The sequence below is a fragment of the Stomoxys calcitrans genome, chromosome 2 (genome assembly GCF_963082655.1).
Source record: "Stomoxys calcitrans chromosome 2, idStoCalc2.1, whole genome shotgun sequence".
Taxonomy (NCBI): Eukaryota; Metazoa; Arthropoda; class Insecta; order Diptera; family Muscidae; genus Stomoxys; species Stomoxys calcitrans.
Genome location: NC_081553.1, coordinates 27,745,511 through 27,767,759, shown reverse-complemented (window position 1 = coordinate 27,767,759; position 22,249 = coordinate 27,745,511). Strand labels below are relative to the sequence as shown.

The 22,249-nt window shown below is 39.1% G+C and overlaps 4 protein-coding genes across 4 annotated transcripts; 3 read left to right on the top strand and 1 right to left on the bottom strand.

Moving 5' to 3' along the window:
* The first annotated feature begins 2,992 nt into the window (after nucleotides 1-2,992).
* Nucleotides 2,993-5,902, top strand: LOC106080519 (mite allergen Der p 3). Its single transcript, XM_013241913.2, has 2 exons — nucleotides 2,993-3,462; nucleotides 5,436-5,902. Exons 1-2 carry the CDS (start codon nucleotides 3,097-3,099, stop codon nucleotides 5,727-5,729), a joined length of 660 nt encoding a protein of 219 aa, XP_013097367.2. The 5' UTR covers nucleotides 2,993-3,096; the 3' UTR covers nucleotides 5,730-5,902.
* A 1,635-nt stretch (nucleotides 5,903-7,537) lies between these two features.
* On the top strand, nucleotides 7,538-12,123 carry LOC106080526 (trypsin 3A1-like). Its single transcript, XM_059361397.1, has 3 exons — nucleotides 7,538-8,026; nucleotides 8,707-8,958; nucleotides 12,028-12,123. Exons 1-3 carry the CDS (start codon nucleotides 7,538-7,540, stop codon nucleotides 12,121-12,123), a joined length of 837 nt encoding a protein of 278 aa, XP_059217380.1.
* A 40-nt stretch (nucleotides 12,124-12,163) lies between these two features.
* Nucleotides 12,164-15,008, bottom strand: LOC106080516 (trypsin 3A1). The gene is made up of 2 exons (XM_013241909.2): nucleotides 14,519-15,008; nucleotides 12,164-12,483 (listed from the first exon to the last, which is right to left on the bottom strand). The coding sequence occupies exons 1-2, from the start codon at nucleotides 14,999-15,001 to the stop codon at nucleotides 12,184-12,186; spliced, it is 783 nt and encodes a 260-aa protein (XP_013097363.2). The 5' UTR covers nucleotides 15,002-15,008; the 3' UTR covers nucleotides 12,164-12,183.
* Nucleotides 15,009-18,749: 3,741 nt separating this feature from the next.
* LOC106080520 (chymotrypsin-2-like) lies at nucleotides 18,750-20,918 on the top strand. Its single transcript, XM_013241914.2, has 2 exons — nucleotides 18,750-19,232; nucleotides 20,601-20,918. Exons 1-2 carry the CDS (start codon nucleotides 18,750-18,752, stop codon nucleotides 20,898-20,900), a joined length of 783 nt encoding a protein of 260 aa, XP_013097368.2. The 3' UTR covers nucleotides 20,901-20,918.
* Nucleotides 20,919-22,249: the final 1,331 nt, after the last annotated feature.

The window sequence follows — 22,249 nt, the reverse complement described above, 5'->3', positions numbered from 1 at the left end:
ATTTTAATTACTACAACCTTCCAAAACTAAATCGGTTTTAGGTGTAACCTGGCGCAAGGATTACCATGTCCGCCAAGGACGCTGATCGCTTGGAACTCTGGCGAGAAAATCAAAAAACATTTTCAGCAAAGTCGCTTCTTACTAATGTTGGGGATATATATTAGGCACTCCGCGATTAAAAGAAGATCACTTATCATTGAGCTCGAAAACTTAAATGGAATAATACTCATTGACATGAGAGAAGTGTCCCCAAATTGCAAATTTGCCAACGCACATTCCATTAAGGAACAGCGGTGATACTTTTCTCATATAAATGGCACCCATTGTTCACTACGTTTAAGTTCAATGATAAGGGACCTCATTATACCCTACACAACCACTGGGGTACAGGGTATTATAACTGAGTGCATTGTTTGTAACACCCAGAAGAAAGAGAGATAGATCCGTTGATAAGTATGCCGATCGACTCTGAATCATGAATATTGACCAATCTTGCCAAAATTTTGTACAACGCTTTCCTCGAAAACTACCACAATATCTGAGAAATGTGCTCGAAATCGGTTGAGATTTATTGTAGATATAGCTCCCCTATATATATTCTCCTCCGATTTTGAGAAATATTGCAATAAATCACTCATTTGGTTGCCGATTCTCTCGAAATTTGGTAGGATGGATTTTCTTATGACTCTTAATGTTACTGGTGAATTTCATAGAAATCGGCCCAGATTTAGATATAGCTGCCATATATATATATCGCCCGATTTTCACTTCTAGAACCACTGCAAGCGCATTTATTGACCAATCTTACCAACATTTTGTACAACGCTTTCCTCGACGACCACCATAAAATCTAAGAAGTTTCGTCAAAGTCGGTTCGGATTTAGAAATAGCTCATACAGCCACTGTAAGCGCATTTATTAACCAATCTTCCAAAAATTTTTTCCTCGATGACCACCACAATATCTAAAAAGTTTGCCCGAAATCGGTTCAGATTTAGATTTTGCTCCCATGTATTGTTTCGTCCGATTATTGCAATTAAGTGCTCATTTGTTAACCAATTCTCTCGAAAATTGGGAGGAAGGATTTTCTTATGAATCTTAGTATTTCATTAAGGCATTGAAACGATAGGAAACCTGGAGGGAAGGGAGGAGGTTTACGATCGGATACCTGAGATGAACCTTGAAGTCGAGTGCGAGGCACAGCTGCCATCGGCACAGTCTTGGATTGATGGAACCCTAGTATTGCCATCTAGAAGATTATATTACACGGATGGATCTAAGCTAGAGGACAGAGTGGGCCTGGGGGTTTACATTGAAAACCCAGGGACTGCGATCTGTTTTAGACTGCCTGACCATAATACGGTCTTGCAGGCGGAGATCCGGGCGATCACGAAATGCGTGAAGTGGTGTGGTGCTAACGCGAGGACGTCGAGTGAGAACATCCTTACCGACAGTAAAATTGCCATAAGGGCAATAACAACCAGGACGGTAAGGCCTTCTCTGAGGATGGCAAAATCCGCATTGTTTGAGTGCCGGGCCATAACGGAGTAAGGGGAAATGAAAGGGCAGACGATTTGGCGGAGAAGGCCAGAGGACTGCTGTCAATAAACTTGGTTAACCCGAAGCCTATCGGGTCGACGTAGACCGAGTTAAGCGAGTGGGCCGGTAGGACGGCGAAAATTCTATGGGGGGATCCAGATCGTGAAAAGACGAGGCTATTACTGAAAGGAAGCAAGATGGAGGTCAGTATAGCTATTGGTACCATAACGGGACACATAGGACTACGAGCTCACTTGTGTAAAATCGGTGCGGCAAGTGTAGGGCATGCGTGGAAGATGATGAGACGTTGGAGCATTTCCTTTGTCATTGCCCGGCTTTCGCGTCCAACAGATACCGGTACTTAGGTGGAGACACATTATCAGACATGAACCAACTTAGGGGAGTGGTATTGAAAACAATTAAGGGTTTTGTAAGTAGCACGGAATTCCTAACTTAAATTTTTCTTTTAAGAGGTTACTTTGTAGTTTTTAGAGCGCACAACAAGCCGATTACTTGCTTAGATGTATGTCCATAGTGGCATGGTGCGGATTAATATCTGCACCCCCTTTTCAACATAACCTAACCTAACCTAGTGTTTCATAGAAATTGGTTCAGATTTAGATATAGCTGTCATATATGTATTTCGCCCGATTTTCACTTCCAAAACCACTGCAAGCGTACTTATTGACCAATGTTGCCAAAATTTTGCGTCAGAGGCGGCATGCTAACCTCTGAGCTACTGTAGCCCCAAGTGTCCCAGTTGTTCCCTTAGGGAAAAATTATAATTGTTCTCCAATCTTTGCAAAATATTAATTGCTACGCGCTTATACATATTCATATAAATATGGTATATTCTTAATCTGAACCGATTTACATCAAAATAAAGAACATTTGTCTACAAAGTTATAATAGCCTGTACTTCAGTGATAGTAGTGTAGGGTATATAAATCTATTTTGCTAATTTCTTTGGATAAGATAATGATAGCAGTGATTTACAGGGTAACTAACAGCAAGTGCTACCAATTCAAACGACAAATATTTATTATTGATTCAAATGACAATTATATGTGGAAGTGATCTTAATTTCAGAATCGATTCACTTTTGTTCGATATGAATACTTTTTGCCTTGACTTGAACGTTTGATAACGGTGCCATTAGCATAAAACATTTCGTTCGCTTTGAAATGTTTGAGTTCGCCAACTATAGCTGGTTGTGATTTTCCAGAAGCGAATGCTTTTATTGACTTGTAAGCAATATAATGAGCTAATAGATATGCCATTGTGAACATGATAACACCTTGTGCCAGCTATTCTGTATGCAGGCTGAGATAGCCTATTCATATAAAATGAAGTTGATAAGATTTTCGTATAAATTTGGTTTGCCAAAATTCTATAAAAGAACTTGTGGTGTATCACCAAACTCTAGTACATTTGCATCATGTTGTCGAAAATAGCTCTGGCCATTGTGGTCTTAACTTTGGCAGTCGGCAGTGTTAGCTGCTTTCCCGAAAATCGTGTTGTAAACGGTACTGACACCGATATTACTGCATATCCTTTTATGGTGTCGCTGCGTGGACGCTCGGGTTCCCATTGGTGCGGCTCCACTATCATAGCACCCCGTTGGATTCTAACAGCTGCCCACTGCGTTAGCGGACGTTTGGCTAGCGATTTAACCATTGAATATGCTTCTACTAACGTTAATGTTAATGGTACGAACGTTGTTGGCATTAAGCGCTTTATCATACATGAAGACTATAATGAATCCCAGTCGTATGCCAACGATATTGCCTTATTGGAATTATACGGACGATTGATCTACAATTACAAGACCCTTGCTCCAGTTACTTTGCCTGAATCTTACTTTGAGATAGATCAAGTGGCAGCTGGTTCTCCAGGTGTATTGGCTGGTTGGGGTTTTAATGCGGTAAGTTGGGAGAGATTATTGTATAGTTTTTTTTTCGGGAAGGATTTCAAAGGAAGAGGTTTGGAGATGCTTTTTTAAGTTCCTTAGCTAACTTTAAATGCAAATATATCCACATGCCAAAAGGGTTCATTCTGCTTAATAGTTATTACTCAGTAAGTTAAAGAAGAATTTATAAGTGAACGGGCTTAATTTGGAAATTTGAAGAGTAGCCCTTAAAGGTTCGTGAAAGGCGATCCATAGGAGTACTTGCCCAAAAATATGTACCCTCTCCACACTCTGACTGTCTATTTCCCGAAATGACAGACATATTTTTACTTTCTTTGTTTTTTTGTCTTTTCTTTATTGTGTAATGGAGTTAAAGCGTAATAACTTTTCATAGGCCAGTTTATAAAAGTGATAGCTAGAGCTCGGATTTTTATGCAAAATCGATATTTTTCTATTTGGGTCTTACTTCTTGAGCTAGAGAGCGCAGTTCTTATCCGATTTGGTTGAAATTTTGCACATATGGTTTGGTATGACATCTAACAACTGTGATAATTATGGTCTAAATCAGTTCAAATCCTTTTATAGCCAAAACAAACCCATCTGACGATTAGACTTCTTGAGCCTCTAGAGAGTGAATTGTTATCCATTGTGGTTGGAATTTTCCACATGTTGTTTTGGTATGACTGCAAACAACTTTGCCAAGTAGGGTCCAAATCAGTCTATTAGCAGATATAGCTGCCATATAAATCGATTTCTTCGTTAGACTTCTTGAGTCCATATCGTTTTGGTATGACTTTTACGAACGTTTCCAAGTATGGTATAACTGTCATATAAACCGATCTCCCAATTTGACTTTCTGAGCCTCTTGAGGGCGCAATTATTACTTGATTTGCCTGAAATTTTGACGAAAACGGATGAACATGTATATGGGAGCTACATCCAAATCTGAACCGATTTTTTCCAATTTCAATAGGCTTCGTCTCTAGGCCCAAGAAAATGCTTGTGCCAAATTTGACGATTGGAGGAAAATTGCGACCTGTACTTTGTACACAAATTAACAAGGACAGACGGATATAGCTAAGTGATTCTGAGTCGATCGGCATACCTTTCAATTGGTCTATCTCTCTTCCTACTGGATGTTACAAACAAATTCACTAAGTTATAATACCCTGTACCACAGTAGTAGTGTAGAGTATAAAAACAGAGTACCCTGCTTAAGACTATAATAAAGTAGCCTACAAAATTTTGAATTAACTTTAAATGCAAGTATATCCACATTCCATATTGAGTTTAAATTAGAATTTAAATTTAAAATGGAACTGGGTCTATCCCGGGGTAATATCCTGTTGAAAGCACAAAAAGAGCAATGATCAAAAATTTTTTTAATTAACTTTAAATGCAAAAATATCCACATGTAGTAGGTAGTGTGTGTAGGAGGTCACCGTAGCGCAGAGGTTAGCATGTCCGCCTATGACGCTGAACGCCTGGGTTCGAATCCTGGCGAGACCATCAAAATAATTTTCAGCGGTGGTTTTCCCCTCCTAATGCTGGCAACATTTGTGAGGTACTATGCCATGTAAAACTTCTCTACAAAGAGGTGTCGCACTGGGGCACGCCGTCCGGACTCGGCTATAAAAAGGAAGCCCCTTATCATTGAGCTTAAACTTGAATCGGATTGCATTTATTGATATGTGAGAAGTTTGTCCCTGTTCCTTAGTGGAATATTCATGGGCAAAATTTGCAATAGGTAGTGTGTTACAGGTAATGTTGCAACACTTGAAATAGAACTTAAATCTGAAAGTAATTCAATAGAAAAATAACTATGTAAAGGTCTACCAATGTAGCTGTTGGGTAAGTTTTTGCAGGCCAACCGATAAAATGGACAACCAGGTTTCTTTTTCTAAAGCCTCTGTAGGTCTTTACCCAAAAATTAAATTCTTTCATATGCCTTAAATTAAATTTTCCGTCTTTCTCAAATTTCTTTACAGACTGATGGTGTGGTTCAAACTCATTTGCAATCGGTCAATTTGAAAATCTATTCCGATGATGAATGCCAAATTCGTCACAACTATGCCACTACTGTCAATCAAATTTGCGGTGGAGTTGATGAAGGCGGTAAAGGTCACTGTAACGGTGACTCTGGGGGACCTCTCTTATACAAGGGCGCCGTACAAGTTGGCATTGTCTCGTGGAGTGTGAAACCCTGTACTATAGCTCCCTATCCAGGTGTTTACACCAAGGTATCTCATTACATCGATTGGATTAGGAAGCACATTGAATGAAGAAACACATTGAATTAGTAACAGTCACCATGACTTGTGAGATCAATAGAGTCAAATTTAGAACTTAAGTTAATGATTGAAATAGTTTTCTATTAAAAAACATTGTATTATCACCAAGGTCTTATTGTGTTTTTAGCACACACTTGTTCTTGTGTTGTATATTATAAATGAAAACTCCATTGCACAGTAAAGAAAAGACAAAAAGAAAACCAAAGAAAATAAAAATATGTCTGTCATTTCGGGAAATAGACAGTCAGAGTAAGGAGAGGGTACATATTTTTGGGCAAGGATTCCTATGGATCGCCTTCACGACAACAGCAAGCCTAAAGCAAGGGCAAGTTTACTTACCAGCAATACACTACCTAGTTGACTACATAGTACTTACATTCTCCGCGCAGGAGTCTACCAGCGCAATGAGGCTGAAAGTGTGGTTAACCCAGAAACAGTCGAATCTTTTTCAAGGGCCGTTCTAAAAATCTGACACCGCCTCGCTAATCCCCACCGTAAAAGATCTCTAATTCTACCAGTACATGCCTGGAGTCCTCAGATCTTCCACAGTTGGTCACACATTCCTCTGATACAGAAAAACGTCGGTATAAAACCCTTGAGGCCACCGAAGCATAGAGTTTAGCATGTCTGCTTTATGACGTTAAACGTCTTCGTTCGAATCCTAGCGGGAATATCAGAAACATTTCATCGACCTGTACAGAATGACCATATAATTCATTAGTATATCAAGCGGGGGTATCTGTAAACCAATCCTAATAATGGGCAAGTATAGCCACCCATTGACAAGAGAGGATCTTTTTCCTTCCTGGGAGGGTCGTGGCACGATGACTTAGATTTCATTCACATACTAAAATGTTCTTTAACATTCCAGCGGCAAATCTGGAATCTTTTTAAACTATGATGAGTAGTTCATTTGCATTTCGCAGCGGATCCATCACGAAATTCCATAAATATAAAGCAGGGGTTCGTTCATTGTTGTTCCAAATCGTTTCGCCAACACCATCCACGCAAAGTCAACTATAACCCATTACACTTAATCACGTGAGTACACTTCGCTAAGAAAAGTAATCGTACCCTCCTTTGAAATGGACAATTGACATATTTGGCGTTAGAGGTCATCTATGACAATGAACGCCTGGGTTTGAATACAGGTGAGAATATCAGAAATAGTTTTCAGCGTAAGGCAGTGGTTAGCATATGCGCCTATGTCGCTGAACGCCTGGGCTTGAATCCTGACGAGAATATCAGAAAAACTTTTTAGCGGTGGTTATATCCTTCTAATGATGGCGAAATTTGCGAGATACCATGCCATATAACGACATCTCCCCAAAGAGGTTTTGCACTGCGGCACGACGTTTGGACTCGGCTTTAAAAAGGAGGGCTCTGTCATTGAGCTTAAACTTGAACCGGACAACACTCATTGATATTAGAGAAGTATCCCCGCTGATGCTTAAAGTGGATTTATTTGCATTTAAAGTTATGTAAAAGAAACAAAATTCAACAACGGTAACTATTTATTCACTATAGATATATATACATCCATTTAAATCGTTTTAACTTGTTTAATTTTCTATAAATACCAAATTTGTAACTCATCTTCAATTTTATTACAAAATACAACTTATCTGCTCTTTTTAATTTCAAGAACCATCCCATTTATGTTAGAGTTTAAAAGCAAACAAGAACTTTTAAATGGGATACTTGTGCCACGATCTCAATGGGTTCCAATCGATCTGTTGTTCACGATTTCCCTATAAAATAGAGCAGATTGCTATTGGAACATTCAGTTCTGCTTGAAAATGGTGATAAATTCATCTTTGACTGTCTTGGTACTCGCCCTTGTTGCTAGTGTTAGCTGCCATCCGAAGATCACAGGGCGTATCGTAAATGGTACCATCACTGATATAGAGAGATTTCCATTTGCCGTATCCATACGTCGTCCTGACGGAACTCATTTGTGCGGTTCAAGTATAATAGCTCCAAGTTGGCTTTTAACCGCTGCTCATTGTGCTAAGGGACGCACTGCCAGTGAAACGAAAGTGCAATATGGCACCGCTACTATCGGTGTACAGGGTGAAAATATTGCCCAAGTGAAACGCATTATCATTCACGAGCAATACAATCCATCGAAAAATTTTCTTAATGACATCGCCTTGTTGGAATTGGAAGAGGCTTTGGTGTACAACTATAAGAACATAGCTCCAGTTACTTTGCCAAAGCCCAGATTTGAAATTCATCAAGTGCCTAAGGGTGCTCCAGGTGTTTTGATTGGCTGGGGTTATAATGGGGTAAGTACATGGAAAGAATGTTTATAATTTGATGGAAATAATATGTGCTTACTTAAAAATTTCTTCAAATTTGCACAAATTGTTACTGGAAGTCGTTCGCACACTTTATTTGCCAGCAGAAGAGAGCAAGAAACTGCGTGAGACCGAGCAAAATTTTGAACGTTTAATGATTAAAATTTCTACTGTAGGTTTTTTTTTCCCAGCAGATATTTGCAGCATCGAACAACTGTTTTATGAAAACCAGCTGTTCAAATAAATAGCAAAAGAGACTAAAGGCTAAAGTTACTCTCCTGCAGATTTTTACTGGAAAAGAACGCTAACAGACATTATGTGTGATATTCTAAGCAGGTTTACACTGCTCAATAAATCCAAATTTATGGGCTGCATCAGCTGATTTTATAAAGCGAAAACATATCATTGATGCATTAAAACTGGTTTTAATATAAATGTAGTGGAAACGTTCTTTCATTCATTGAATGGCGTAGTTCTTTAAATAACTTTAAATGCAAATATATCCACATCAATTTTTAATTTTAATTATTAGATTATGGAAGTTTAAACTTCTGTGGTTGCCATATTGCTAACCCTGTCCAGACAATTTGGCAAATATTTTGCAATTCATTTCAAAATGGATCTATTTAGTCCTATTATTGAAAATGTTTTTTTTTTTTGCTTTGTAGACTCATGAAGAGACACAAGACACTTTGCATTCGGTCGATTTGAAGATCTATTCCGATAACGAATGTTCCCGCAGGCACGAAAAACGCACTACTTCCCATCAAATTTGTGCCGGTGTTGATGAAGGATGGAAAGGACAATGTGGCGGAGATTCTGGTGGGCCATTACTGTACAGTGGATCCATTCAAGTCGGCATAGTCTCATGGAGTACAAGACCCTGCACATTGCCTCCTTTCCCCGGTGTCTTTACCAAGGTATCACATTACGTGGATTGGATTTATAAGCATATAAATTAAAAATGTACAACAATTATGGATGAAATAAAACGGCTTTAAAAGCTTGCGAGCCTTGCGAAAGCCTAAATAAATAATTTGTTAACTAGAAATTTAGATCCATAGTGGCATGTGGCGGATTAATATCCGTACCCTCTTTTCAACCTAGCTGAGATCCAGGATCTTTGCGATTTGAGTAGGGTGCATCCAGAGGAATGTGGTTGTGAGTCGAGAAGGATTGTCAGGAAAGTTAAACAGTTGACGTGTTTTGTAATTTCCAGCAGGAATTAAAGGAGCTGCACGTAGTTGTGCCAGAACTACTCTAGTTTGCTGAAGGACGTCAACCTCTTCAGGTGGTATGGTTGGCAGTTGGTCTCCTAACACGGGATTCACTCGTTGACGTAACCATTTAAACGCTATTGAGAGCCGCCTCATAGGCCGTTTGATCTAGAAGTTCTTTATTGTAGCGCTCAACATCTTCGTCTAGATGGGCAACATGCCCGCGGGCATAGGAAAAACGAATAGTAGCTCACGTACAGTGTAAGCAGTTTCATGTGGCTTCGTGGCACCTCAAGTTCGCCTGGCACTCTGTCATAAATTGCAACAGCATGTGCGGCTGATGTGTAAAGGCTCTTAACTATGACATCAAGACATCCACGTCCGCATATGATACAAAAGCAGAATGAGCGCGTTAAGGAGTGTTGCATTGAAAAATGCAACTCTGCAAAGAAATAATACCAAGTCAACACACAAAAGTTAAAGAATTCGCAACTTTGAGGATTGAAATCAAGCGATATTCTGTGTTGCCATACTATTTTTAGGAGTCATAATTAAGCATTGTTTAACTTTTTTGCTCTGACTTTTTGGCATTTGTTTGCAGAGTTGTATTTGTCAGCGCAATGCTCCTCAACGCTCTAATTCTGCTTTGGCTTGAAGGCTCTCCACACCAATAATCGTTGACCCAACATTCCACGACTGGCCGGAGGAACATGTCGGCGAAGTCTACGAAAATCAAGGTATAGCAGACAGTATCGAAAACTTTCGATAGATTTAGAGTCTCCGTTCGCGTCGGGGTATTCCACCAGGAGATTGCTGTGTAAATGAGGTCTCGAAATTTCTTCTCAGCAACTTGCACTTCTGAGGGAGGTCTGAAGCCTAATTATTTATTTCTTTTGGATAAAGCGAGTCGTGAACCAAATATGTTCTTGTTATATTTGTCGATTTCAATAACGTACCAAAGCGAAGTGTAGTCCCGAGATAAGGTAAAGTAGGTTGTCGGGAGCTTTCTCCCTGGTGAAGTTAGTTTTGTAGAAGATTTTGTATGGTTGGTGCTAGCGATATGATTTAAAAGGGGTCCATCGAGGTCCCTCTGTGCTCCATATGTATGTGGAACAACATAATGGATCCGCTGCTGAGGTGCTTGACTTAGTTCTTTAAGATCACCCATGATCAACCTAGTAGAAGGAAATTTTAGACTTGCGCTGGAAACTTGGGGTGGGCAGATCAAGGGTATAATGCGCGAATGTAGCAATCCTATTGGTGTTTACATTGCGAAGCTCAAAACCATTATAACGTTGCTCAAGGGCATATTGTCAATAATTACGTCTGCCGGAGCTGGTATCAGGAACGCAGCGCTCTTTAAAATATTAGGGAGTGGGTGTTTAAGAGGGAATGGTACCCTCGTATCGGGCAAACAGATTAGTGTGAATGGTCAAAGGTAGTCTGAGAAGTGATTGGAGTCTAAGTCGTTGTGCTGATGGTGCCATATACGGTGTTTTTTTTGCTGCCTGTGTAATTTAGGGAGCACCAGCTTATCATGGTATAGTCACGACCGCCCTGGTAAGGAAAAATACACTATCTTGTCAGAGGGAGGCTATGTCTGCCCTTGTGTCGAAGTGTGTCTATAGATGCACCGCAGGTTTAGCATGCCGTACCCAGGCATGTGAGAAAGGGGCTTGGTGAGAAGGGAGCTATCCTCCAGCTCACAAAGACGACGGTTTTCATTAAAGGGTATGTTCGCGACGCTACACTTGCTGGAAGTCTAAAGCAAGCAAAACGAAGATTTGCAAAGAAAATCTCCGATCATTGAGCTCGTCCCGAAGGAAAATCAAACAAAAATTGTGAAATTTAATAATTTTCGCCCTAACAGGCAAAAAACTGGAAATGAAAAAATTCGGCAGAGCCCGGCCGGGATTCGAACATGGGCACACTATACAACAGCGAGAGCCGTTGCCGTTGTCTAGCGTTCGAAGCTATCGATACAACTTCCAGCAGGTACACTAAATCATGTGCTACCATGGAAGTAGAGTAATTGTAGCAGACAAAAAATCTGTCATTACACGAACACATGCATTGGGAAAAGTACAGCTAAGACTGGGTTGTTGTGGTTAATGGGGTATTTGTATTATAGAGGCGCTTTCGCAATAAATACGATATAAATGCAACATATCAACGTACAGACTTTAAAGCCATCACACCTAATATGGTTCAAAAGTCTTCTAACCAACTACGAAACGCGTCCCATAGTGGTTGGTGTGTGTTGCAATCTCTGGCTTTCCTTTTCCATTTGTAAAGAAAATCTCCGGTCATTGAGCTCGTCTCGAAAGAGAAACAAATAAAGGCTTTGTGTTGAAGATATGGGAGGTCGTCCACAGTGAGAAGGATGAAGGAACTCTTTTATGCTAGATCTTGACTAAGTCTCCATGACAAGCTAAGACAAAGGCATAGCGATGATCGCCTCATTATCCGAGTTGGTAGCTTGCTCGGATTACCAGTGCGAGGGCAGTGACTTCGATTCCCACAGAGACCAGGTCTGTCCCTACTTTGATATCACAATGGGCTAAAATAGTCTATGTGAGTCTGTTAAGAAAATAGACTGCCACTCTAACCTAACCAACCTTAGCCTAGGCATAGTCCAATTCTAAGGATATTTTTTTAAGATGGCTTAAGAAGACTTATATGCAGAGAAATCAGACTGGACTTTGATAAAGACCCCTCCGGCACTAGGCAAAGATAAGCTTGATTTCTCATTTTCAAAACTCTTTCTTTCAGACCTGTTCCGATAACCGCAATCGCAAGACTTTTTGCAAATTCAACTTTAATTTTTGTTCCGGTAATATTTATTTCTTCACCATTACCAACGATTAACATAACCAAAAAACTTTATTTGAATAAAATCACACTTTTTATTTACTTTCATTTCATTATTTACACTTGGCGCATTTTTTCATAAATCCAATCCACATAATGAGAAACCTTGGTGTACACACCAGGATAGGGAGCCACAGTGCAAGGCTTAACACTCCATGAGACAATGCCCAGTTGAAGGGAACCATTATGGACTAGAGGACCACCGGAATCTCCATTGCATTGACCCTTACCACCTTCATCGACACCGCCACAAAGATGATGACTGGTGGTTTCATTATTGTGCCTGCGTTGACATTCGGCATCGGAATAAATTTTCAATTCGACCGATTGTAAATGAGTTTGAATACTGCCAAATGTCTGGAAAGTAGAAGAAAAAGAAAAGTTAGATATGACAACTAAAAGGAGAACCAGAAACACTCTTTAAAGGTTTCTTTTTTTTACAAATATGGAAACACAATCTAGCGAAAGAAAGCAGATGACAAAGCAACAGTAGCCGTGATCTTGTGGATATATCTGCATTTAAAGTTAAAAATTTGTTCAAAAACTTTAATTTTCTTACAATATTTCTTGCAGAGGTTTTGTTTTTATACATTGCTGGTTCCATTGCTGGTCCCACTAACTTTGTGCCACTGAAAATTAGTGAATATGTTTGCTTGTATATCAAAATTATCAGATTTAATAAAGGAAACAAGTAAGGAAGGTCCAAAGTAGAGCGGTGCCTTCTGTATAATACCCCATACCTACTCTATAAGTACAATGTGGGAGCTATATCCAATTCAGAACCAATTTTGATGGACCTCAGCGGATGTTTTCAAATGAGTTATTAAATAATCCGTATAAACTTTACTACTACTGTTATAACTACGGTTCACAAATGACAACATTATTGCAAATTACCCAAAATCCGACGAACATATATATGGGAGCTATATCTAATTCTTAATTGATTTCGAGCAAACTTCTCATATATTGTGGTAGTCGTTGAGGAAAGCGTTGTACACAATTTTGGCAAAATTGATCAATAAGTGCGTTTGCAGTGGCTCTAGGAGTGAAAATTTGGCGATATACATATATGGCAGCTATATCTAAATCTGGGCCGATTTCTATGAAACACAAGTAACATCGAAAATTTTAAGAAAACCCTCCTGCCAAATTCCGGGGTAACAAAAAAGAACTTTATTGCAATATTTCTGAAAATCGGACGAACATATACATGGGAGCTATATCTAAATCTGAACCGATTTCGAGCAATATTCTCAGATGTTGTAGTAGTTTTCGATGAACCCGTTGTTCAAAATGTTGGCAAGATTGGTCAATAAATGCGTTTGCTGTGACTCTAAAAATTAAAATCGGGCTATATATATGTATGAGAGCTATATCTAAATCTAAACCGATTTCCATGAAAATCACCAGTAATGGCGAGAGTCAAGAGAAAATCCTTCGTGCCAAATTTCGAGAGAATCGGTTCACAATTTGAGAACTTTATTGCAATATTTCTCAAAATCGGATGAACATATATATGGGAGCTATATCAAAATCTGAATCGATTTTTTCCAATTTCAATAGGCTTCGTCTCTAGGCCGAATAACATGCCTGTACTAAATTTCAAAACGATCGGATGAAAACTGTGACCTGTACTTTGTACACAAATTAACATGGACAGCCGGATAGACAGACAGACGGACATGGCTAAATCGAATCAGAAACTGATTCTGAGTCGATCGGTATATTTATCAATGGATCTGTACCACAGTAGTGATGTAGGGTATAAAAAACAGATGCTTTACTTAGTCGAGTCAATCATTAAGGGTGTTCGTCTACTCAAAAATTTGTGAAAATGAGCACACATTTATTTTATTTGCCAGCAGAAGAGAGCTGGAGAGTGCGTAAGAGAGAGCAAAATTTTTAAAGTTTGACAATTGGGAGCTTGCAAATTTCTACTAGAGTCCATCAAAAATTTGAAGCATTGAGTAGTTGTTTTATGAAATCCAACTGTTTTATTCAAATAAATAGCAAAAAGAGAGATAAGGCAGTTCTTGCAAAATCTTACTGGCAAATTTTTACTGCAAAAGTATGCGAATGGACCCATTTTTGTAACTCAGAATTAGTAGTACAGGCAATTATTCACAAATTTGGCTACAATATCTACGCAAATGCGGGAGATGACAAAGCAATAGAAAATTTGATTATGTGGATATATTTGTATTTAAAGTTAAACACCGGCGTTCTCAAAACTGTTTGTAGATTTGAAAAAGGTTTATTTGACAGATTTCCCTAAAATAACTATCAAATAAATCTCTTTCAAGGCTTCATAAAGTTTTATGAATACGGTCGAAGAAGGTCTACCAAAAAGTTTTTAATGATATTTCATTTCATTCTCACTTTTACTTACCGAATTCAAGCCCCAACCAGCCAAAACACCCGGAACACCTTCTGGCACCTGATCAATTTCATAATAAGGATCAGGCAATGTCACTGGCGCAATGGTCTTGTAGTTGTAAACCAATGAGCCGGTTAATTCCAACAGAGCAATATCGTTGGCATAAGAATCCGAAGGATTATATTTCTCATGCATAATGATACGTTTAACACCAATAACATTGGCACCATTCGCACTTATCTTAGTGGTGGCATATTGAATGCTCAATTGGCTGGCTACACGTCCACTTACACAATGGGCAGCTGTTAGAATCCAACGTGGTGCAATGATACTGGCACCGCACGAATGAGAGCCAGAGGGGTTACGCATGGACACTATAAAAGGATATTCGGTAATATCGGAGTCAGTGCCATTTACCACACGATTCTCGGGGAAACAACTTACACCGCCAATCAAAGCTATGATCGCAACTGTTAAGAAACCGTATGACACCATTTTGCCAGAAGAACTAAGCTTTCATTGCATTGCATTTTATAGAAAATTCGCTAAAGTCATTACACATATAATTTAGCAATACATAAATCTTATCATGGCGATCATATTTTATATTTTATTTACAAGCCATTTTACAATGTAGGGTTATTTTGATAAGTAAGGGGAAAACTGTTCTACACTGCCGACCAATTGTTAACTCTTAAAGCGGTAAAAAGTTTTCCTTAAATCGAGAGATCGGTTTAAATGACAGCTATATCCAAATCTGGACCGATCTGGACCAAATTGAAGATGGACTTCGAGTGGCCTTACGCAACACACTGTCCCAAATTTCAACAAAATCGGATAATAAATGTGGCTTTTATGGTCCTAAGACCCTAAAGCGGCGGATCGTTCTATATGGGGTCTATTTTAAGATATAGTCCGATATAGCACATCTTCGAACTTAACTTGCTTATGGACCAAAAAAGAATCTGTGAAAAGTTTCACAGATGGGGGTATACTAATTTCGTCATTCTGTTTGTAACTCGTTGAAATATTCGTCTATGTCCGTCCGTCCGTCCGTCTGTCTGTCGAAAGCCCGCTAACTTTCGAAGGAGTAAAGCTATCAGCTTGAAATTTTGCACAAATACTTCTTATAAGTGTAGGTCGGTTGGGATTATAAATGGGCCATATGGGTCCATGTTTTGATATAGCTGCCATATAAACCGATCTTGGGTCTTGATTTCTTGAGCCTCTAGAGGGCGCAATTATCATCGGTAAACCGATCTTGGGTCTTGACTTCTTGAGCCTCTAAAGGGCGCAATTCTCGTCCGATTTGACTGAAATTTTGCAAGTAGTGTTTTAGTAGCACTTCCAACAACTGTGTTAAGAATGATTCAAATCGGTTCATAATCTGGTATAGCTGTCATATAAACCGATCTTGGGTCTTGACTTCTTGAGCCTCTAGAGGGCGCAATTCTCATCCGATTTGGCTGAAATTTGGCATGAGGAGTTTTGTTATGACTTTCAATAACTGAGCTTAGTATGGCGCAAATCGGTACAGAACCTGATAGAGCTGCCATATAAACCGATCTGGAATCTTGACTTCTTGAGCCTCTCTCTCTCATCCGATTTGGCAGAAATTTTGTACAACGGTTTCTCTCATGACTTTCAATATACGTGTCTAATATGGTCTGAATCTATCCATAGCTTGATACAGCTCCCATATAAACCTTTCTCGCGATTTAGCTTCTTGAGGCGCAATTCTTATCCGAATGACTTCTACAATGTTCAGCATTCATTTATGGTCCGAATCGGACTATAACTTGATATAGCTGCAATAGCATAACAGTTCTTATTCAATATTCTTTGTTTGGCTAAAAAGAGCTACCGCGCATAGAACTCGACCAATGCGATCCATGGTGGAGGGTATGTAAGATTCGGCCGGCCGAACTTAGCACGCTCTTACTTGTTTCGGATATTCTCTCCAGGATTCAAACCCAGCCGTACCTCTGCACCACGGTGACCACCGTGATTAAACTAATCCTATTTGTCGACAACGTTTCAAGATCCTACGTCTCAGAAATATCGAAAATACTGAAGAATATCACTTTTTCAATTCCACTTTGTAATTTTTTAACAGGACATAGTAATTTTCTAGTTATTTGTAATCTATAAGATCTAGCATTCTATTATCATACCATTCTTACCATAACATGTAAGGGGTCATTGGCCTAAAGACTTCATACTATGGATACTTGCGATTGGCCCCTATGTCGTTAAGGCCTCTATCCATGCCATATCGCCATGACCATTTAGGTTTTAACCAATATTTTTAAATGACGTACAAAAGATATCTAGGGCAAGATAAGATTGACTTTGTGTAAAAATCATTGCCATTATATTTAGAATTGGTCTACTGATAGTTGTAATTACGAGCACAATAAGAGTCTTGTCAGTGAAATCGAAAAGAAGAAAATAGATTTACAACAATAGATTTGAAGTGTTATCATTGGCTATAAAAACGTATTCGTCAAGAAGCGCATTGTTAAAAAATCGTTTATACACTCAAGGACATAAAATAAAGTGGGTCGTTAAAGAAAGAAAAAAAAAACCTATTCTTTTATAAGTACAGAAAAATTAAAATGATTTAAAATACAAACGCCTCAGCAACGGATCCATCATGAGGTTCCATGTATATGGACACCTATGAATCTCTTTCAAACCATAACGCTAGCACCAACCACGTAAGATCTTCTATCACAGAAGTAACTACGCCAAGAAGAAAGTTCATGGCAACCTATTCCGCCTAATCTCATAAGTGCATTTCGTAATCCTCTCACCATTATTCTTTTCAGTACTCCTGCAAGAGCAGGAGGCAGATACGATCTTGAATTGCTACTCAAATGATCAAACAATTTCAGAAGTACAAGGATTTGGGTTCATTTTTATGTGCGAGGGAAATCATTTTTGTTGCATGTCGTTTGGTGGCCATTAAAGATACACGAATGCGCCTTTGAAATCGACAAATATGCCAAAGTCATATTTGGTGCCCGATCCGCTAACACAGTTCTGCTTATGGATCCAGTCATTCACTTACTTTACTTTAATGGGCTATGACAGAATTTTTATTCCACAAGCCGAATGTAGAATAGCTTTCCAAGCGCCTCGATCTTCTGCGCTCATTCTAAAATCTCTGACACCAAGTTTCGAGGTGTCTTCCACCACTTGATCTTTCCGTCGGGCTTTTGGTCTTCCCGGTTTGCGTGTACCACCGTGTTTGCCTTCAAAAGACTTCTTTGCTGGAGCTTCTTCATCCATTCTGACAACATGACCTAGCCAACGCAGCCGTTGTATTTTGATGCGTGTAACTATGCTACAGTCGTCATACAGCTCATACAGCTCGTGGTTCATACGTCGCCTATATTCTCCATTAACGCAAACTGGTCCATATATTTTAAGAAGAATCTTTCTCTCAAATACTCCAAGAACTGCCTCATCTGCTTTCACACTTCATGCTTCAGAACCATATAACAGCACCCATGCTTCAGAACCATATAACTGCTCGTATAGTATCAGTGTCTTGCATAGTGTAATCTTCGTCTGTCGAGAGGTGGCCTTGTTTCTAAACTGTTTACTTAGTCCAAAGTAGCATCTGTTTGCCAGCATTATTCTTCGCTTAATCTCAAAACTGGTGTCATTCATTTCGGTTACGGCGGTGCCGAGGTAGATTAAGTTACTGACTATCGCAAAGTTGTGGTTCCCAACTTTCTCCATGATTAAAGTTCATTCTAAGTTTTATTAAAAATGCATTTACTTTTCTTTACTTTTTGGGCAACCCATAGTAGCAATAGACCAAGGCTTCTGGCGGGAATCGAACCCATGACTCCTGCACTGGTAATCCTAGCACGCTACCAGCTCGGCTGCTGGGGCGCCCTGCGGACATGGTAACCTCCTTTAGATATTGCGGCCATAAATACATAATTTCCAATTTGACTTCTTGAGCCTCACCATGTAAATTTTGTCGGAAATTTGAAAATTTTTAGGAATATTCTTTCTTCTTTGCCATTACACATTTCGTTGAAGTGTAAGACAACATTTCACCTAACTTATCAAAATCCCTTCATACTGAAAAATTGATTGTAAATAATATATGATCGCTTTGATTAGATGTTAGTTTTACCACTAAATTATACAGATAATGCACTTTGAAAATTTCCTATAAAATGCCATGCCTTGCATTTTTGAAACTTTAGTTCTTTTGGGAAAAATGGTGTCATACGGATTTTTTATAGTTACGGTTACCGCTTTCTTGGGCAGCGTAAGCTGTTTTCCCGACAATCGTGTGGTGAATGGCACTGACTCTGATGTTACCCAATATCCGTTTATAGTGTCCATGCGTGGCCCCGCTGGTTCTCATTTGTGTGGTGCCAGTATCATTGCACCACGTTGGATTCTTACAGCCGCCCATTGTGTTAGTGGACGTGTAGCTAGCCAACTGAGTATTCAATATGGCAGTACTATGATAAGTGTCAATAGTACCAATGTGGTTGGTGTCAAGCGTATCATCATGCATGAGAACTATAACCCAGCCAAGTCGTTTGCTAATGACATTGCTCTGTTGGAATTAACCGGATCTTTGATTTATAACTACAAAACCATGGCGCCAGTGACATTGCCTGATCCCTATTATGAAATTGATCAGGTGCCAGAAGGTGCTCCGGGTGTTTTGGCTGGTTGGGGCTTAAATTCGGTAAGATTGGGCAGACGTTTTAATTATTAACTTTAAATGCAAATGTATCCATAAAATCAAGGCTTCACGGTTAGTTGCAGATTCAAGCGAAGCGATCAGCCGCCGTAATTTTTTTTTTTTAATTTTTGGCAGTACTTAGCATTGAGGATGTCAACTTGTTCTCTTTTTACTTTCATTCTTTGTTTACGATTTCTCCTAATTGATAACATTTTCAATCGGCAGAATTGACATCCTTAATGATGTTCATGGGGCCTATCCACTTTATGCTTTGCAAGTGCCCTAACCTTCTACTAGTGAATCCTGGGGTAGTTGCAGAAAGATTTTAAGAAATTGGTAGCACAAAGAAGATTTTTGATTATTAACTTTAAATGCAAATATATCCACAAAATAAATCGTACTATTGGTTGGTCTTTGGCTGTGTTTACTTGAAAAATGCATTAAAAATGCAACTCTGCAAAACAAATCCCAAAAAAGTTAAACAATTTTTAACTTTGACGCGCAAAAACACTGCTTCACATATGGTAACACAGAATGACGCTCGAGTTCAATCGCCAAAGTTGAAATTTTTTTAACTTTTGCGCGTCGCTTTCGTGGGATTTTTTTGCGTTTTTAATGCTTGCTCATAGTATGTAACTCCACCTTTAAGGCCAAAATAGAATAAGCGCGTTGAAGTATGTTTTTGAGCGTATCCACAAAAGTGACGCGGGAAAGACAAAAACAAAAATTTCAACTTGGACGATCGCAAGCCAGCGTCATTTTGTGTTGCCACACGTAAAGAAGTGTTTTTGGTCGTCAAAGTTAAAAATTTTAAAACTTTTGCGAGTTGCTTTTTTAATATTTGTTTGTAGAGTTGTATTTTTCAACGCGACGCTCCTCAACGCGTCCATTCTGTTTAGGCTTTAAAGCTGGAGTTACATACCCCGCCCAGCACTCATGCGTATTTGAGCAATCTAATGTGCCCATATGCGTTCTTTTGGTTGAATTACATATCATGCGCGTTTTGCCGTGCAGAAATTAAAAAAAATCATCTTACTTATGTCACTTCTAAATTTCGCAATGATTTTACTAACGAATAATAAGATTTTACTAACGAAATTTCTCTAATTTACGAACTGCCAAACTATTTTTGAACAGTAAACATATTCAATATTCAAACCATATGTTTTGCACCTTGAAATGGGTTTAATGTTGAGCGTTGGTTAATTTATTCCGTCAGATGCGTGCGTGCATTTGTTGTCCACGCGTAAGTACGCATAAGCGCTGCGCGAGGTATGTAACTCCACCATAAGAGCTTTTTGTTTATTTTACCTAATGTTTCTTTTCATACTTTTCACCATCTAAAATTTATCTTTTTTTTCTTATTTTCAGTCCTTTGGCAGTGTTCAATTTCACTTACAATCTGTCGAATTGAAAATCTATTCCGATGACGAATGTCAACTCAGGCACGATAATGTCACCACTGCCGATCAACTTTGCGGTGGTGTCGATGAAGGTGGCAAAGGTCAATGTAGTGGTGATTCCGGTGGTCCTCTTGTCCATAATGGTTCCATTCAACTGGGTATTGTCTCTTGGAGTATTAAACCCTGCACCGTGGCCCCTTATCCTGGAGTATACACCAAGGTATCGCACTATGTCGATTGGATTTATGAAAATATGCAGCAAGTGTAAATAATCAAATGAAAATAAATAAAAAGAGGGATTTAAAATCTGGTAATGATGGACTCTTTTAAGTTCTCACGAATTCAAATCAGGGGATCGATTTATATGGGGGCTTTATCTATTGCAAGTTCTATTTGATCTAAATTTTAGCTGGTGGCGAAACGGCATGAGCCTAGTCCATGTACCACATTTCAACTAAATCTGCTAACAATTTAGGCGTCTAGAGACTTAAGAAGTCAAATTAGGTGAGGGTTTCTTATGGGGACACGCACGGGTAGAGAAATTGCTATCAAAAGAAAGTTAAGTCACTTGCCCAACAACAAAAAAAAAAAAACACGATACAGTCCTGTGGGTATGGTGGCGCAAATATCCACTAGGCTGTCAAACTTCGGTACAGTGTCAAATTGACAAGCTGGTTTTTATGAGTATCATCTTGTGCAGCATCCTCAACATTAAAAGGTTTGTGATTATATATTTGAAATTTATAAATTGAAACATTTTTTTTGTAATTGGCTATGACAGAATATTTGTTCCACTAGCCGAACGTAGAATAGCGTTCCAAGTGCCTCGATCTTCTGCGCTCATTCTAAGTTCTCTGACACCAAGTTTCGAGGTGTCTCCCACAACTTGATCTTGTCATCGGGCTTTTGGTCTTCCCGATTTGCGTGTACCACCGTGTTTGCCTTCAAAAGACTTCTTTGCTGGAGCTTCTTCATCCATTCTGACAACATGACCTAGCCAATGCAGCCGTTGTATTTTGATGCCTGTAACTATGCTATGTAACTATGCTGATTCAGAATCATATAACAGCACGGTTGGTATCAGTGTCTTGCATAGTGTAATCTTCGTCTGTCGAGAGGTGAACTTGTTTCTAAACTGCTTAATTAGTCAAAAGTAGCATCTGTTTGACAGTATTATTCTTCCCTTAATCTCAAAACTGGTGTCATTCGTTTCGGTTATGGCGGTGCCGAGGTAGATAAAGTTACTGACTGTCCATTTTCTTTATCTGGTCGGCTGTGCAAGCTTCTTTGGAGTTTAAATCATCCATTTCGTCTTATTTCCATTTACTGCCAGACACATTTTCACTGACTCTCTTTCGATTCTTTCAAAGGCTGCAGTTACTACTTCCGGTGACCGACTTATGATGTCGTTGGCATAGGCGAGTAGCATGTGCTCAGAAAAACTCACTGTTTTAAATTTCAGCAAAATCGGGTAAAAAATGAAGCTTTTATGGGCTTTAGTCACCTTATCGGCAGATCGGTATATATGGCAGCTATCCAAACATTGTCCGATCAAAACCATATTATGGTCGGATGTTGGGAGGCCTTAACCTACTCTCTGTTCCAAATTTCAGCGAA